The sequence below is a fragment of the Falco peregrinus genome, chromosome 5 (genome assembly GCF_023634155.1).
Source record: "Falco peregrinus isolate bFalPer1 chromosome 5, bFalPer1.pri, whole genome shotgun sequence".
NCBI classification, from domain to species: domain Eukaryota; kingdom Metazoa; phylum Chordata; class Aves; order Falconiformes; family Falconidae; genus Falco; species Falco peregrinus.
Window position 1 is genome coordinate 90782769 of NC_073725.1, and position 18467 is coordinate 90801235.

The 18467-nt window shown below is 36.4% G+C and overlaps 1 protein-coding gene across 6 annotated transcripts in view; it reads left to right on the forward strand.

Moving 5' to 3' along the window:
* The window catches only part of NR2C2 (nuclear receptor subfamily 2 group C member 2), a 48741-nt gene that overhangs the window by 7545 nt on the left and 22729 nt on the right, over window positions 1-18467 (forward strand). For 2 of the 6 annotated variants that reach the window (XM_013301406.3, XM_027790594.2), the window contains exons 2-6: window positions 703-786; window positions 11820-11930; window positions 15047-15247; window positions 16347-16449; window positions 17495-17674. In XM_013301406.3, coding sequence (XP_013156860.1) covers window positions 727-786; window positions 11820-11930; window positions 15047-15247; window positions 16347-16449; window positions 17495-17674 — 655 coding nt within the window. In that variant the 5' untranslated portion in view covers window positions 703-726. Of the gene's footprint in view, window positions 1-702; window positions 787-2068; window positions 2169-4114; window positions 4232-7186; window positions 7396-11819; window positions 11931-15046; window positions 15248-16346; window positions 16450-17494; window positions 17675-18467 lie in introns of those variants that run through there. The other 4 variants (XM_027790597.2, XM_027790596.2, XM_055804174.1 and 1 more) reach the window with 4 other exon arrangements.

The window sequence follows — 18467 nt, forward strand, 5'->3', positions numbered from 1 at the left end:
CCCCCCCCCCCCCCCCCAGCCCCTGAAGAGCATAAAGTTGGAGGTACAGAATCTCACAGTAGGGTAAAACGCTAGCAGTATTTTCTCCTCAGAGTGATGATACTATTGCGTTATAATTAAAAAGTTTGGATAATAGAAAATACATTTTAGATGTGACTGTTTATTTCCCTTTTTGTGCAAGATTACCGTAAGAATATGCATGAACATGGCAGTTTGACAGAATAGCTCAATAAAAAATTTGCTCAAAACAGCATTCTTAGATTGCTGTTTCCTTGTTCAGCATGTAGTTTAGAAGCGGTTTAACTATAAGGTTTCTCTTTTGAGTTGAGGAAAGGACCTTAGAGATAGGTGAAATCCACAAACTGCATCAGTAGTTGACTAGTTGACACTCAAACTTTCTAATTTCTCTACTTTGCAGCTTAAGCAATAGAGTAAAAATAGTATATTAGAGGCTTTATGAAGTAAAATAATAACTGTGTGTATCAGCTTTTTAAATGTTGTGGTTCCATTGTGCATGTTCTGTACATACGTGTGTATATATGTGCATATACACACATGCTTCCATGGCATATTTTCTTATTTGTCAGATATGTCAAACATTATAGTAAACTGTCAAAAAGTCGTATCAGAGCTTTCTTTAATAAGAAGAACAAAAACCTTACTTTTGTGCCTGATGGAAGTTGCTGGCATCTTTTCAAACAGGTTCTCTAATGATCTTGTTTCACCATGGCAACCAATATGGAGGTGCTGGCTCAGCAGGTAGTGGAGACTCAGCAGGTGGCTGAGGTGAGTGACAGATGATATCACAACAGTTGGTATATGAGCCTGTGAAATGAATAATATATTGGGGAGTCCTTGCTGTTTACAATTAAGTGTAAATGGAACAGAAAATCTTTATAGAACAGTATTGCTTTACAGCTGGGGACAAACAAGAGACCAGTGCAACCAATATGTAGTTTGTTTACCTTACTTCATTGTGGTGGCCCCCATGTTAGGAGTGTAAGTCGGAAATTCAACATGAACTATAGAGAAACTTGGCTGCATTATGCATTGTTAAAAAAATTAATGTAACAGAATTTCTGGTCATTTGATTGTTAGCTTGACCATTTTGGATGTGAAAGGTTTTGGCTCATTTTTTGAATTGTCATCTAAATCCACAACAGTGTTTGAAGTTACCTGTTTTACTTATGCACTATGTCAAATTTACAGTAGGGTGATGAATTTAAATCAGCCTTTATATTTTCTGTCTATACCCATGAGAAAAAGAGCACAAAACCTACTTAAAGTGATATTAAGTGATGTCTTGTCTTGGTGTATGTTTACTGAAGCTTGGATGCTCAACAGCTATAATGTCTAAATCAAGTCATAAATACTGAAACTGCATGTGAATGTGGACATAGAAAACAATCTATTTATCTCCTTCAGTATGCAAACTTCAGTCAAAAAATAAATGAGAATTTTTGTCAGTTTCAAATTATTTGGTTTAATTTCCTTCAAATTTACTATGTTTTATCATATGATTGCATAATTAAGGAATTTCATAAATAACGAAGGGCAAGTAGGCTGAGACCTCTGTAGACAAGGCCACTTTTCAGACATTTGTTTGGGGTTGTTTTTGCATATTGAACTAAGATTACACTTGGATTTTAAAAAATATCTTTAGTTCAAGAAGAAGCTCTATATACAAAGGAAATTTGTATGTCATTGTGTTTTCAGAAATGGATTAGAGATTCCCTGCTTAACAGCAATTTTTTTCTGAAAAAAAATTTTGATTCTTTTTAAATAGTGTGGAAAATGGCCTACTGAGTATCCTGAAATAACATCTAAGGAGTAGTTTCAAAAAACTAAAATTTCACACTGAAAACCAACAAGCAGATTTTCACTCTAGTTTGTTATACCAGGTATCAGTTTGGCAAGCTGCATTTTTTAAAAACTGTTCCAAACAAACTTGGAAATAAAAAACTGTAATGGAAATACTGGCAAACCTTATACTATTTTGTTAGAACTTGAGTGCTATAATTACATCTAAGGCACATAAAATATGTGACATTTGTAATTCCTCGTGCAGGAAATGCACCGTGGTAACATAGTGTGATGGTTGTAACTTGCCACTGGAGAGATCGCTCCATCTCAAGAGTGTATGAAGCTCTGTGATTTCTTCCTGGCCGGTGGGTAAATAGAGGGCTTCATCTCTTTACAGTGTTCAACTCCTCCTTAAATTACATGCCTGTCCACTGCATAACACCATGAAAACTTGGTCATGGAAAAAGTTATAAGCAGCATTATGTCATTAAGAATTAATTAATGCTATGACCATGTTAATGTTCAACCATTTCTTTATGAATGGCTGCCTGCCTGCTAATTTGTGTCTTCAGTCAGGTACAGTTTTTAATACAGGTAGACACATCACTAGTTTTCTTGAAACATGATAAAATTCTGTATTTGTACTGACTGTTTCTTAGAGAAAATCTAGCATGAAACTTGGCAGTGGCCTTAAAAATGAGAAGCTTTTTTAGAATGTCATATTTTATATCATAATTGGTAACAATTGAATGGAAGGAGAGAATGTCATTAATCCCGCCCTGACTTTTAAGTTATGAATGATGAGAGACAGGTTGCAAATAGGATAACTTAATGCAAATATTTGCAGGTTTAGCTATATCTGCATCATTTTTTCAACATAGTTGCCACATATGTAGTGCATGGGTTTATTGAGAACTGTGATGCCGAGCACCAAATCAGACTGTCATGCAGGTAGGCCATATGCTGTTTTTCTTTCTTGAGCAATAGTTGATCAGGTTTCCCATGAAACTGAGTGTATCACAGAAGTCACTGAGCACGCTCCAGCATTGCATGTATTTTTGTACTTATTCTATTTTTAGGACTTTTAAAAATTGTCCTTGTAATGGTTTCAAATGGTTTCACTGCTGTTGCTTGCTTCTGCTTTATAGAAGTGGTGTTGCATTTTTCCAGCTGTGTATTTCTGAACAGATTGGGTGAGAGTTTCATTTTTAGTGTCTGCAGTTGCCTTTACTTACAGTTCATGAGATGGAGAACAGAGAGCAGCTAGGGGATTCAGACAGAATTTTGGCAATTCCTTCTCATCCTGAATAGCTTTTGAAAAGCATAAAAAAAATACTTTGTGTTAAAAGAATCTTCTCCACCCTGGGTATGCCCTAGCAAAGCCTCAGGCTTTAAGTCCAGTAAGGTAATTTGAGTGGTACAGCAGCAGAAACAGCTCAAGCTGGGTGCCTCCACAGAGGGACCCTGAAGAAAGAAATTCCTGGGTAGTTATGACCTTGCAATTTAAGTTTTCCATCCCTCATGACAGTTTGGACCAGTAATAATATTAGAGTCTGGGGTCTTCTTGTTCTTCATTGGGTCATTTCATTGTTTCTAGGTGGGCTGTTTCTTTCCCTATCTCTAAGGTTTCAGCTTCTACTGATACTTCTAGCAGCCTTCCTTGTTTCCTTATCTTCCAGCTTGAACCAGCTCTTGAGGACCTCTTTCACAGAATTAGGTAAAAGTTCAACGTATCTGGGTGAAAGCTTGCAGCCTAGGGCTTCAGCAAATTTAGCTACTAATGCTAAGCAGCTTAGTTAACTCCAGACGGTTTCAGTGCAGTATTCCTTAACATTTAGCCTTTATGCAAAAATAGGTAATGCTACTTTTCTCAAGCGTTTATTTAGTGCCGTCACTGTGCAATATATCAGTGGCCCAGGTTCAGTCCCAGCACTGACTTTGACTTGATTTGCATGTTGTTTCAGAAAAATGGATTTGGTTGTGAAGTGGAGATGTATTCCCTGTGCAGTGAATTAGTTTTTAACATGGTTTTTAACCAGCACTGTCACTGTGGGGAGGAATAAGGACTGTTTCCTCTTTCCAACATCAGCTTTGGTGTGACCAGGAGGAACTTCTAGTAGTTGCTGAAACTGGCCCCTTCTGCCTCCATGACAGCCACAGACTATTCCCAGTGCATCCTTTTTCTCTATCAGAGGCTACAGGGAGAGTCACAGGAGATGACTCTGTTGAGCCCAGTGTTTACTGGGATCTTGTTTATGCCAGCTGCGTTGCTGGGAGAATTTTAGTTGCTTTTGGTTCCCTCAGTGCCCTGATAAGAACCTGTGAAAATCTTGGGCCTTTCTGAAAGCATGTTTTGCCACGGGACTGAAAAAATACCGTATATCTTTGTCACATAAAGTATTTTCTTGACCTTCTTCAGATCTCTCTGGTAAGTTACATCATAAGTAGTTCAGCAATTTTGGTTTAAGTCTAGATGAAGCACAGTCTGCTGAAAAAGAAGAGTAGAAACACTGTGTTCTGGTGAAATAAGTTTTGCTTTGTTGTAAGAATTAAGTGTAAAATCAGGCCATTTGTGTTTAATCTTATCATTGGCTGTTTTCTCATTTTTGGATAAATTTTCATGTTAGAGTTTTGATGCTGAGTCTTCTGAAACAGTTTTTAGTTAAAAACTAACTTTAGTTAGTAAAAACTTTTGTCAAGTTACTGTTAATTGCAGAAGACCTAGACACCTCTCAGGCTGATGGTATATTTCACATAAAACATACTGGAGTAAAGAGATCCTGCATGGCTTATGCAGCTTGGCAGCCTCTGAATGCAGTGTTACCAGATGTGCTGTAGCTGCTGTAATATAGGCTTTAAGGTGTTATGCAAGATGTAGTCTGAGATATTTTTTTTTTTAGTGTACAGGTAAGCCAAGAATTGCAGCTTCTTTCATGACTGTTGTCTTCATATGTTTCATACAAGATGTTACACCAGTGTCCTGTTAGGGCAGTTTAACTACAGATGAGTTCTTCCATGGTGGATCTGAATTTTGGCTGCCATTCTACAAAGGGCCCAAGTGGTCAGGACAGTAAATTCCAAAGAGTATAACTTAAAATTTTTTTTAGATGTATCTTACATCTGTGAAAGAAATCTATTTGGATATTTCCAGGCAATACATAATTTTCCTAACAAACTACTTTTAAGTATTAAATTAATAATAGGCTTTTAAGAAAAAATTATCTACAGAAAAATAAATCTTTCTGATTTGATTCGCGATGTAGCAATTTTTTTATGGTGTAAAGCTTGGTACCATATTTTTCATTGAAATTCTTTAACTGTTTTATGAGAGGAAACTTGTAAAAATAGTTTAGGTTTCTGGGTGCAGTTGAACATATTTGATCTGTGGTATCTTACCTGTGCCTTATTTTAATTTCAGTTCTCTTTTCAATAATATTAATAATATCTCTGAAATTGGTTTACACTTAGTGAGAACTGCTCAGTGTATTCATGCAGTACAATTACTTTGGCTTTTAGTGGCATGAATATAAAAAATGTTCTTCTACTTAAGTTAGAGAAGCATTCTTAGAAGGACATTTCCGATAAGCGAGATACATACAACAACAAAAGTAAGACACCAAGTAGAATGATAGATATTTGGACTAATTTCTGAAAAATGTTTTCCTGTGAAAAGTACTATGTATGGTCATTTCAGGATTTCTCAGTAGCTTAAGAGGCTCTCTGTTAAACATAATATATACTCTTGTAAGTATTGTTCTATTTGAATGTCACTGTTGAATTATTAGAAACTAAAGTTATAAAATACTAACTTTGCTTTGCTATGGGTGTTTATTACAGTAGCATAGTTGATGTCCTATAAAAATAAGAGTGAAAGCCTTTGTAGCTGTAATATTTCTGTGCAGTATACAGTACTTGAGACAAGTTCCATCAACAAAAAAGAATTACCATGCCCTAAAAATCTAACATTACCCTTGGTTAAAGATGCATTTTGTATATTTTATGTTTCTTGCTGAAGTCTTAGAGATTTTGTGGGTCACTTGGGCAGTTGTGACAAAGCCGTTAACCACATTGGTAGTTACTAATGTAGCACTAACTACATTAGTACACTAGTTTACAGGTTTCATATTTTATTTCAAATTCTTATTACTTTGCAAGCCTGTCTTTTGATTCAGAGAACAGGAAACTTCTAGTCTTTTTTTTCTTAATGCGTTTTTATATCACTTCTGCTTAAGTATTACAAAGATTCTGCCTTCTCTTTGCAATACAGCTATTCCAAACTTTAGAGCTGGGAAGTCCACCTCTGAACAGAGGGTTATGTAGTGATAAAGTGTTATTATATTCAGGATTTGGGTTTTGTCCCAGGAAAGACAGCTGCTAATTGGGTATCATAAACGTCTTTCCCAGGTTAATTGGACAAATGAAAGCCTAGAGTAACAAGATTATTAAGTGTGGTGTCAGATAATAAGCACAAGGAAAATCCAACTAAAAGTCATTGGGTTTTCTCACATGTCTTAAGTATAATACTTACTTTTCCCCACACTAGATCACAGTGGGTTGACCTAACATTTAAGTTGTACCCATGCTGTAAATACATTCACAGGAGTTACAGTAACTATTCATAGATACTATTTCCAGAGAGTTACATGATCGATAGTTGTGTTTTCTATCAAGTAAAGAGCCTAATTTCAATAGTGAGCATATTTCTGTGCTAAGATTAGGAGTCCTTGAAGTTAATAGAAAATACCAGTGCTACTTAAAGACACCTAGATCATGCATTTGTTGCATAAGGCTTTGTGGTGGAAGTCTACTGTATTTAAGTTTACTGTCATAAAACTTGTCAAGCACATGGTCATTTCCCCCAAAACTTCAAGTGCTATAACTTTAACAAGTTTTACTTTCTAAGAATTCTAAAACATTTTCTACTTTCACCCATTTGTCAGCCTTTATTGCAACTTCATACAAGTGTTTTGTTAGGGAGTTTAAATTAATGTATCACACGTGTGTCAAACTTACTGTATGAAGTAATGTGTATTAGGACTGATTATGCTGTGTCATATTTGAGGGCCCTGGGCTACTTTAGAAAGCCTAATGAACTTTAAGGCTAAAGATGCTCCGCAGGGAATGTGGTGGACTTTCCTTTCAGTTTTGCTGATTTGAAAATAATTCAAGATACAAGCAGACTCTTTTCTCAGATTTCATTTTGCTGTTTTGTAGTTCACAGAGTGAGCAGGTTGAGGGGCTTAAGAACAGAGAACAGGGGGAGGGGGAAGCTTGATAACATGGGACTATGTTCTCCAGATGAAATTAGTCTTACTATTAGACAAACTCATTCACCAGGTGACAAAACAACAGGAATACATTGATTCTTCTTCCTTGGTTACAGGGAATGATAGTAAACTTGACCTTCAGAGGAACAGGGTCACAGAAAGGGCATTTTAAAAACATTCCTGGCTGCTTTCTGTGATTGAAATCCTCATGGAGACTGGATGAAAATAGCTGTGGTCTGACTGAAAGTGACCTTGACATTTTTCTGGGATTGCCCTCAGAGGTTTGCTGAGGAAAAATGTAAGACTGCAGGAAGAATTTGACATTGTAAGTACTGGAGTTTGTAGGGTGTACAGCTAGGGAGCTCCAGGAAGAAAACAGTACTAAGGGAATTAAAAGAGATTATTTTTTCCCTGTCTCTTAACATAAGTGTATTTGATGTGTTTTGTGTAGGGAAATTAGGGGGGGTTGAGCAATATTTTACATGTATTATTTTCTGACTACATCTTAAGTTGCAGCATTAGTGGTTACTTTTAAGTGGTTGTTCACTAAGCCTCTGTAAAATGTGGTGCTCTGAAGTCTTCTATATGGCCTACTTCGTTTCTTTCCTCATCTCTTCAAGATGAAGTCTCATTTGAGACTCTTTCCCATCTTAAAGAAATACAAGTGTATTTAATTTTTTTAAAATACATTTTAGAATTGCAGAAACATATCTTCATTGACTTGGAAGGACTAGTTCTTTACATGTAGAGCTTCTGCAACAGTTGCTTTAAACATGATACGGGTTTCTTGTGTCATTTTTCTTCTGAACAACAGATTAGAATAGTCAATGTTATGTTTAATCCTGTAAGTGAACCTAATATAATGCTAAACAGTATTATCTTCCTGATATGAGTACGTACAAGCCATTTTCTTTCAAAATACTTTGGTTAAATTTATTTGGGAGTCTAATTAAAGATAGCTTAATTTTTCCTACAGTATTTATATAAGCTGTCTGAAGTTAACCTTGCAAATCTCTGATAGAACTTTTTGAGTGTGTTGCATATTCTCAGACTACTATTCCTGTTTTTTTTGTTTTGGTTTCATGGCTGTTTGTTTTGGGCTTTTTTAATACTTTGATTTAACAAGTCAAGTTTGGTATGACAGACTGGATAGGACCATAATAAAGCATCACATATTTATCCATTCAGATCCCTTGTAGGTGTGTCACAATGCTGAAGGTAGAAATATTCCTGTCAAACAAAATGACAGAAGATTATTTTTCCTTAATTTTGTAAATTGTGTATTTCAAAAAATATGTTCCCTTTTTGCATTTGATTTATTTACCATGATTCTGCTGTCAACCAGTGGCATGTGTTTTCACTCTGGAAAATAAATTGAGATATTTAGTAGCAGTCAGAAATGTAAAGCTGTTCTTATTCCATTGAGTATTAAGGACACAAGCATGAAAAGAAGGTAAAATTTTGCATTTCAGAGTCCTACACTATCCTGAATATGTATGCATGTTAATAAGATTATAAAAATAAATTGTATGTGCACACTGAAGCATTTATTGGTATTGGACAAATTAATTTTCGTTGTTATACCATATCTTCCCAGCCAAGAGCAGACTAAAATTTTGTCTGTTTTCAGTTTAATAAATACATGTTTTTGAATATTTAAACATGAAAATTACATATCAGCATATAATGGCAGCTGGCCTCAGACTTGCCCAACTTTATGGAGAACTCACCTAAGACAAGATAACTAGTCACATGGTGAGGGTGAGTAATAACCCAAAGGAGACTGGAGTTGATCAGTAAAAATAAACCTTTATATGAGGATGTGGTCCATTCTATAAAAACTGAGAAAGTGTTTTAAAGCATAAAGCACTAGGTTTTATGTTGATGTAGTACCTGAAAACACTGTTGTATAGTGGGACCCCTTTGCAGCAGGTACTTTACAAACCCAGGAAGAAGAAATGGTTATTTAGTCCCAAAATGTTTGCAGAAGAATTTTGGTGCAGTTACCGTATATATACTGGCATTTTTTTAAGGAGTTGCTATAAATCCTTCAACAACATGGAAAAATGCAGCTGCCTGCAATGCATTGTGGTGTAAGATGTGACAATATTTCAAAAGAAGGCTAAGGATTCTGTAATTGGGGGTGAAAGAACTGGAAAACAGTTTTAAAAGATCTTTTTGCTTTAATTTAGACCTTTAGAAGGGTGCATAGCTTAGATAATAATTTGGCATCAAGGTAGGGATCGTTATTCAAATGTGTCCTTTAAGTGTCTTGATTTGGGGAATCTTGGTTTTTTCCTCACCTAGGTATATTGTTTTCTGCTGCTGGATGCCTTGAATCATCCAATAATTACAAGATTCTATTATTTCTACAACTCTCCTGTATTTTTCCTCATTTACCACGCAACTTTGACTTGTATATTAAAGATAATTAGAGATTCTATGTTCAATTCAGGTTTACTTTTATAGTATATGGACTACTTATGGTACAGGCAACAGGAGAGTAGAAAGTGTGTCTTCATTAAAGTGCTGTGTATTTTAATGTCTTTGCTTCCCCAAAGAGACTGCAGTAAATTTTTCTTGGTATCAAAATTGGTTTTTCTTTCTTGGCATCACAAATTAACTTTTTTGTATATTAAACAGAAAAGCTTACAAAATTAAGATTATTTTTTTTTCCATGCAAGCTTAAATGATGACTAAATTGTCACTACTCTGTTGTCCAACTGTATAGATTTTGATAAACAAATAATTCCAAGATTGTTTAAAAGAGTATTTAATAAAAACTATCTTTGAACTTCCTGTTTTTGACCACGTGTCACTGCAGATCATAGAATCGTAGAATGGTTTAGGTTGCAAGAGACCTTGAAGATCATCTAGTTCTTTAAGCATCTGTTGCTGGCACTGGCATCAAACTGGTAGGAGTGGAATGGACTGAGGTTTCTCTCCCCAGACAGCTTTAGTTTAAAGCCCTTTTCACCAGCTTGGAAAGCCTATGACCAAAGATGCTTTTCCCCTTCTCTGTCAGATGGACCCCATCAGCCCCCAGTAGACCAGGTTTCTCAGTGATTCTCATGGTCTAAGTAGTAAGCTCCTGGCTGTGGCAGCAGTCCTGTAACCATTTGTTGAGTTGCCAGATTCGGCTGAGCCTTCCTTTGAACCCCTTCCCTTTGACTGGGAGGATTGGTAATAAACACTAATTTGATATTCTCAAATTACCATATAGAATACAATTGTTGTACTCAGTCATACAGTTGACACAGTCCTATAGATTCTGTGGGACAATGTAAATGTGACCTTTGGGGTTATTTATGAAAACCCAAATTATTGTTTGCAATCAAAATTTACAAGTATTGTAAATGATACCATTTACAATATATAATTATTTAAAATTATGAAACTATCAAATCGTAAAATCTGTTCTAAAATTTAAGTAAGATTTATTTTGCATTAGGCGGACTTATCTAAAAATCAAGGCTGTTAAGTCATTGACATTACAGAACATTTTCCCAAAGAACAAAGTTTTGGCCTATATGCACTGTTTTTAAATAAGTAGTTATGGGTTAAATTGAATGTTGAAGAAATCAGTAATGCCACATTCTGTTCATTTTTATAGAGTACATCACTGCAGTATTTTATTCCAATTGAAATGGAATGTCTGTATAGATTTCTATTGTATTGTAAGAATTTACAGTGTTTGTTACTCAGATATACTGCATGTGTAAAATTTGCTGTCAGCCGTCTTTTAAATATTATTAGGTTTCCATCCTTTTATATAATAACTTTCAATAAAGAATGTGACTGAAAAAGTATTCATGTTGTGCTGCTGACTGCGGACCGTAATGTCACCTCTGGAGCTGCTGCAGTCCAAAATACTAGTGTCTTGTGTGCACTAACTGTTTTTCAACTATTTTGCAACTTTTTTGAAAATACTGGTGAACATATGCAGTGTATGGGTTTAGAGCCAAATTATCTCCTTTGTTTTGAGTTTTCTCATGAGACTCAAAACATTGAGCCGTGTCATCAACTAGTAACTTGTAAAATGCACCGAGAAAGCAGAGCTTTCATAATGAGTACAGCACAAATAAGCATATGAATTTTTCTTCTAAGTTACTGTATTATAAGTAGCAGAATGATTCGGCTTTTCCTCTATTGAAAACAAACAAAAAGAGATCTGGAACTAATCATATTCTAATTCTTCAAGAACTTCCAGGGTAATTTTGATAAACCTTGTTCTGATTTTGTTTGGTTAAGCCTAATTTTTTGTGTGGTCAGGTTCCAAATGAAGAATGGCAAAGATGCATGTAGCAACTGTGAAAAAAATACATATAGACATCTACATCTGCAGATACTTCTCTGTGTTAAAGACTGATAGAATAGCTTCAGCTCATGTTTATATCCGAACAACCCCACTCCCACCCCCGCAATAATACTAAATAAGGTACTTTGTATAAGTGTCTGTATATTCTAAACTTAATAAAAATGGGAGTATTGGATGGCTGTGGGGAGTGGCACAGAGGGGAAGGGGCATGATGGTGGTGGTTTGGTTTTGTGGTTTTGGTCATTGATCAGATTCATTCTGTTCCCCAGAAAAGCCAATATTGTGACAATTCATTGAAAACAAATCCAAGTTGGTTTAATGACTGTAATCTATCCAGTAAATTTAGATTCTATGCTATAGGGCCCTCTGATGTTTAATATATGTAAAATACTTCAGTACTGCAACAGTAAATTAAAATTTGTTATTTACAGGTGCAGACTGTTCAGACTCCACTATCTGAATCTCCAGTGATGACCAGCCCTTCCCAACGTATCCAGATAATTTCCACAGACTCCTCTGTAGCTTCACCACAACGCATTCAGGTAAAAATCCATTGATTAAGTAACTTAACTATTACACCTTTTTTTGCTCCTCCTTCCACCTCCTCCCATGATTTGATACAAAATCATGCTAAAGTCTTTCATAGACTTTTTTAACTTTTGTCGGAATGGATTATTTTTAGTGCAAACTCAGATTCTCTTTCTTCTTCAGCATGTATTTGGTGATGACTAATTGGCTGTATATAATAATTATATTGATGATGTAGATAGTGAGGAATATTTGCAGAGGTTGAACTTAGCCTACATATACAAATCTCCTAAGCTCTAGCCATAGCAAATGGGCAGATACTGACAACAGAACACCTAACATCACCTCCAAGGGCATTCCTCTTTCTCTTTCTCTCTCTGCCTTATTTAGGAGCCAGTGGGAGACTAGCCAATGTAGGATAAAGTTAGCCTTTGGGAATGCTGCACAGTGGGTCGTTGTTACTGATAATATAAAGATACCAGAATGTATGCAGTGACAAATGATAGGAGATTTGTTGTTAATGTTACTGGAGTGTTTCAGTACTGCAATACTGAGCTTTTGCCTTCCTTGACGTTGTTCTGTGCCAGTGCGCTCCTACTCCCATGTAATTCTGCTAGAGGTGGTGCTGGAAAAGAGGATCTTGCACTCCAGGGCATTTGAAACAGTCCTGGCAAAGCATCATCCATCACAGGCTGGAGTTTTCCTGGGATGTGTCTTGATCAGGGTGGGTGGGTGCTGTCCCTCTGAACAGCCCTGAAAACACTTTTAAAATTATTTTGACGTTGTCATTATACTCACTATGCACGATAATTTTTTTTTCTGCGATGTTATTATCAAAGATTCAAATGGCAACATGTATAATAACATACATCACTTTTTTTCTTACGAACCTAAATGTCATCTACTTATCCAACCTAATTTTTTTGTCTTAGGTCTTTATTATCATTGGTGCTTATATCTGATCCATGAAAAATTACAAAGAAGTCCATATGATTTTTCTTTATAGACAGCACCAAAGAGATGTTCTTTAGTTAACATTTAGCTATGTATTTTATTTAAGATGTTATTCCTTAAAGTTATCAACAAAAGGTGGAATAAGGCAGCCTTATTATTTCACATGCTGATTTTCAGGATTCTGTTACGAGGGAAGGTTTCTATTTTTGATACAGTTGTCTGGTAACATCTCTGTTTTGCATGGTAGAGTAACTATATCAATATGTATCAATATTCCATTGCAAGGTAGATGTTCTCACAACATGTATAACTGAAGCATAATGAATGTTCAACATTCATAAAGTAGGATCTTTTGTTCAATTCTGCAAAATAATCTACCTCCTTATATCACTGATACTTCTGAAAAAAACCTGTGTCTCCATGATGAAGAAGAATACCAGGATGAGAAAAGAGTATCCCTGCTTCCTCAAAACAAATACAGGCAAGATTGTAGTGGTGTCAGTCCAAATGCCAGATCAGATTTCACTGTGAATTGTCCCGTTAGTTAAGATCTGCATGAAAATATTACACAAAAAGGACATGACAACTAAATAAAAAGTCTAGGTAATCAAAATTAGGGAAATAAATACACAATAATTGTGACCCCTAATACAGCCAATAGGAATATTAGTGTGTATAAATTCACTTCATGATTTATTTTCAGTAGTAGTTTTAACTCTGACATTAAGCCAATTACATAAATGAATTATATAGAAATAACTTTAATAGTCAGGTGTATGCAAAATTAATAAAATCTCAAGAATGTACCACTGTGCTTTTTTTTGTCAGCTAGAGTAATTTTTAGTCATGTTTTTATAAATTATTTGGAGGTAGGAGTCAAATGTACGTTGTTTGCCAATAATAGTAAATATGGAGGAGCTGTGGACTCCCTGGAGGGCAGAGGTGCCTTACAGAGAGATCTGGGTAGACTAGAGAGCTGGGCAGTCACCAGCTGTGTGAAATTTAACAAGAACAAGTGCTAGATCCTGCACCTGGGACAGGGTAATCCTGGTTGTAGGAACAAACTGGGGGATGAGAGGCGGGAGAGCAGTCCAGTGGAAAGAGATCTGGGGTCTGGGTCGGTGGCAAGTTGGGTATGAGTCAGCAGCGTGCCCTAGGGTGCTCAAGCACAGCATAGCCAGTCAGTCCAGAGAGGCGACTGTCCCGCTCTACACTGCACTGGTGCGGCTCCACCTCAAGTTCTGTGTGCAGTCTGGGCGCCTCAGTGTATGAAGGACATCAAACTATTAGAGTGCATCCAGAGAAAGGCGACCAAGATGGTGAAAGGCCTGAAGGGCAAGATGTAGAGGGGCAGCTGAGGTCACTTGGCTTGTTCAGCTTGGAGAAGAGAAGGCTGATGGGTCCTCATTGCAGTCTACAGCTTTCTCAAGGGGGCAGTGGAGGGGAGGTGCTGATCTCTGCTCTCTGGTGACCAGTGACAGGACAGGAGGAAACGGAATGAAGCTACATCAGGGGAAGTTCAGGTTGGACATTAAGAAAAGGTTCTTCACTGAGAGGGTGGCTGGTCCCTAGAACAGGCTCCTCAGGGAAGTGGTCACATCACCAAGCCTGACAGAATTCAAGGACCGTCTGGATGATGCTCTTAGTCATATGGTTTAGTGTTAGGCAGTCCTATGAGGAGCACGGAGTTGGACTCGATGATCCTTACGGGTCCCATCCAACTCAAGATACTCTATAATTCTATGAAATTTCTGTGATGCTGTCTTACTAGGCATATATACCTGCCATTCATCAGCTGCAGTCCTTAACATTACATTTTGTTATTATTCTGTCTGGGATCCACTATATCTTAACTTAATTTGAACAGTTAAGTGTAATTACAAGATTTTCCCGTATCTCTTAATTATTAACAATATCAGATTGACACTTCTCACAGTTCTGTCTAGTGTTTTCTGTCTATGCAGTGGGTATGTATATAGATATATGTTTGGTTTGATTTTATTGTTTTGCATCTATGTAGAGAGCTGCAACAACTTTGCACCCATATAATAAATGTACAAATAGCAAAATAGTAAATAACAAGGACAGTTATCAGAGAGTGTCATATAACTCCAAGTCAGAATGAAATGAAAGGTTTTAAAATGTGGCTCATGAAATGCTTCAATGTGTTTTACAGATTGTGACAGATCAGCAAACAGGTCAAAAAATCCAAATAGTGACAGCAGTGGACTCAGCTGTGTCTCCAAAGCAACAGTTTATTTTAGCCAGTCCAGATGGAACTGGTGCAGGAAAGGTGATATTGGCAGCACCTGAGACATCCAATGCCAAACAGCTTATCTTTACCACCACGGACAACATTGTGCCAGGCAGAATTCAGGTAAATATAGTAATTGAGACAGACCATAGAAATTTTTTTCCAGTTTTTGATTTTTAGATTATTTAAGTCTATAATTGCTTTAAGACAAATTGCAAAAGTTTTCTAAAGAGTTAATGACAGGAATTAGACCATACTAATTGTAGGTTTTATTGTTCAGTTATAAATCCTCCTGTCTTAATGTTCCTTGTGCATTCCATTGCACTCAGCACCCATGTTGTGTGTTCTCATTAAAATTCCGAAGACATAAGCAAATGCTTAAGTTACGATGGTGCTTGTGAGGAGTGCCAGGATATCAGATAGTCTGTTCAAGATTCACAGATAGAGAGAGAAACAAGCTCTTTGGAGGAGAAGCCGTCCTCTGCCGTAGTTGTTTGTGGGTCTTGAGCATAATCCAGACCAACAGGAGTTTTCGAGGGGGGGGGTGGGGGGGAAGCTCCTGGTCCCTATTGGTACTGGTACAATGGAAAATATTTTATGGGAAAAAGTATCATTCTTACATAAATATTTGAAAAATTGTATTAACAGTCTTTTAGAATTTATTTTATTATGATTAGTGGGTTATCTGATGTTACAGAGGGGTGGGGTTTTTTTTTAATTTTTCTATGTTCAGTGCAACGTTCAGAACAGAAGTTTTGGAATCCAAGGCTTTTGGAATTGAAACTCTTTCTATAGTGGACCTCAGCTTCAGGCTATCCCCTCTGAACTCTATACACCTAATAGCTAGAGAAGGGATAGACGGGAATAGCATCTGAAATACTGTGTATCTTTGGCTAAAATATAGCAGCTGTTTGCGAGTAATTGCAAGAAGGGAAGAATACTGTTGACTGCACAAGTGAAGAAACTTTGTTTGTACTGAACAAAGCTACAAGTTTTATTAGGACTTTGCTTTGCTATGACTGTTTTCAACTACTGACAGTAAAAAATCTCATTAACTTCCATTTTATCCTACTTAATTTCATTCCATGTGTCATACTTAATCTCAAATTCAGCTACCTCTTCTCATCTGATAGAGCAATCTTGTTCTTTAGGCCAAGCTCCTTACTTTCATGTCAGAAGAAAATATTGGCTAATTACTTTTTGTTATGGAATTTTGTTTTAGATAGTGACAGACTCTGCTTCAGTGGAACGTTTGCTGGGAAAAGCTGATGTTCAGCGGCCCCAGGTAGTAGAATATTGTGTAGTGTGTGGCGATAAAGCATCAGGTAAGGAAGCACAGAAAATAGTATTTTAAAAGTTTGATTGAAAGGATAAGTGGGATGAAGGGAGGAGGTTTTGCGTATTTTAACTGATTTTAGCCATGCTGATGGCAAAAGCCATTGAGTCTAAAATGGAAAAAGATATCATCATACTTTTTTCCTATACAGACAGAATAGTTAAACTCTGCATGCAAGAATATTGGTTTGTACTTTAGCTGGAGTGTATGATAAATTGGCATGTGTTGAAAGACAAAATAATGATTGAATAGCTCCTGGTAAATGAAGGAGACTATTTGAAGCATGTAGTACTGTTCCTCACAGGTATGGGCAACCTTGCAATAAACATGTCACCTAGAAAAGCCTACCTGCTCCATAAAAACACTTCTTGGTGCTTTCTAACAAACTTAAGACTTCCTGGTAGATATCACAGGAAAAGGCAAGTAGAGATCAAGTGAATCCTCAGTGTTTCAGATGCATGCAGTAACAAGGAGTCTATTTCTATATTATTTCTACAAGGTGAAATTTCTACGTTAGCCAAGAAAGGAGCCTGTGCTTTCATATTATGGAGAAGGCACCTTACTGTCTCTCTGTCTTGCTTGCTTTTATTTTTTGAAGTTATGTAATTTGAATTACAAAATTGATATGTGTAGGAATTTTAAATTAAGATTGCATTTCATTGTAAAATTACTTGTATTATGAAATTAGTAAATTCTTAGACTGTGTGCTCTTTTAATATATCCATAATCTGTAACAGCAGATAAAATTGCATCTGTACTTGTCCAGAATGGGAACTACCACTTCACAGGCCTCTTATTCAAAAATAGCCTTAGCCTTCCTCTCTTCTCTCCACTCTCCCACCAAAAAGCCCTGACAATATGTAAGCAAGAAACATCCTGTAAGACTTTAACAATGCTTTCATAGTCCAAGATGATGGTAAGAACACGAAATAAATTTAAAGAGTGACTTTCACAAATGTTTTACTTGCTTAAGATGAACATTTCTATGCTGAAATATAAGTAATTTCCATCTGATAACTATGTATGTTTCCTAGGTCGTCACTATGGTGCTGTCAGTTGTGAGGGATGCAAAGGTTTCTTTAAAAGGAGTGTGAGGAAGAATTTGACCTACAGTTGTCGTAGCAACCAGGACTGTATCATCAATAAACATCATCGGAATCGCTGCCAGTTTTGTAGGCTTAAGAAATGTCTAGAGATGGGCATGAAAATGGAATGTGAGTGTTAAGTCCCAATGTGATACTGTGCCTACCAAATAATTAATTATGTGGACTACCACTTTTTAGTGTGTTCTCTCCATTTTGGCAGCCAAAGCATCTACCATACCTTTCTTTCATCACTATTTTATGTCTGAGGTGCAGTAGTGATTTTTTTTGAACAAACTGAAATTTGTTTTGTAGTCTTTGAGGAGCCCAGTTAGTGCCTCACATAGAATGCATGTTACAAACACATTGTATGTTTATAATACAAAATACTTTAACATGGATGGATATAAATCAGAGTCTAGTGTTTCATGCTTTCCTTCTAGTTTATTTTTGCTGCTTTTTCACGCAGGGATAGTAGTTGATGTCCTTTTTTTCCTTTTAATTTTTTTCTATTAATTTGGTAATTTGTGAACATTGTATTTTGAGGCATTATATAAACTATCATATTTTGAACAATGTACTGTACGCAGTGTTTCGTATAATTCCAGTGCTGGCATCCAAACATGTCTTTCAATGTATTTTGTTTCCAATTTATGACACCTCTGATTCTTCAGTCCAGTGCTTCGTGAAGCCTATTATCTGGTTGTTTTGTGATAAATTTAAGGAGAATGTAAGGTGAAGCAACAAATACTTCTCTTTTTCCACTCTGATCTAGGCAGGATGAGTTCCAACCACTGAGTTCAAGGGAGGCAGAACTTTAAGCTGTAAATAGGGAGATCTTGGATTTATTTGCACTCTGCAACACCAGACTTGTAATGATGCTGATGTACTTTGCACACACTGTGCTGAGCATAGGGCGAGATAT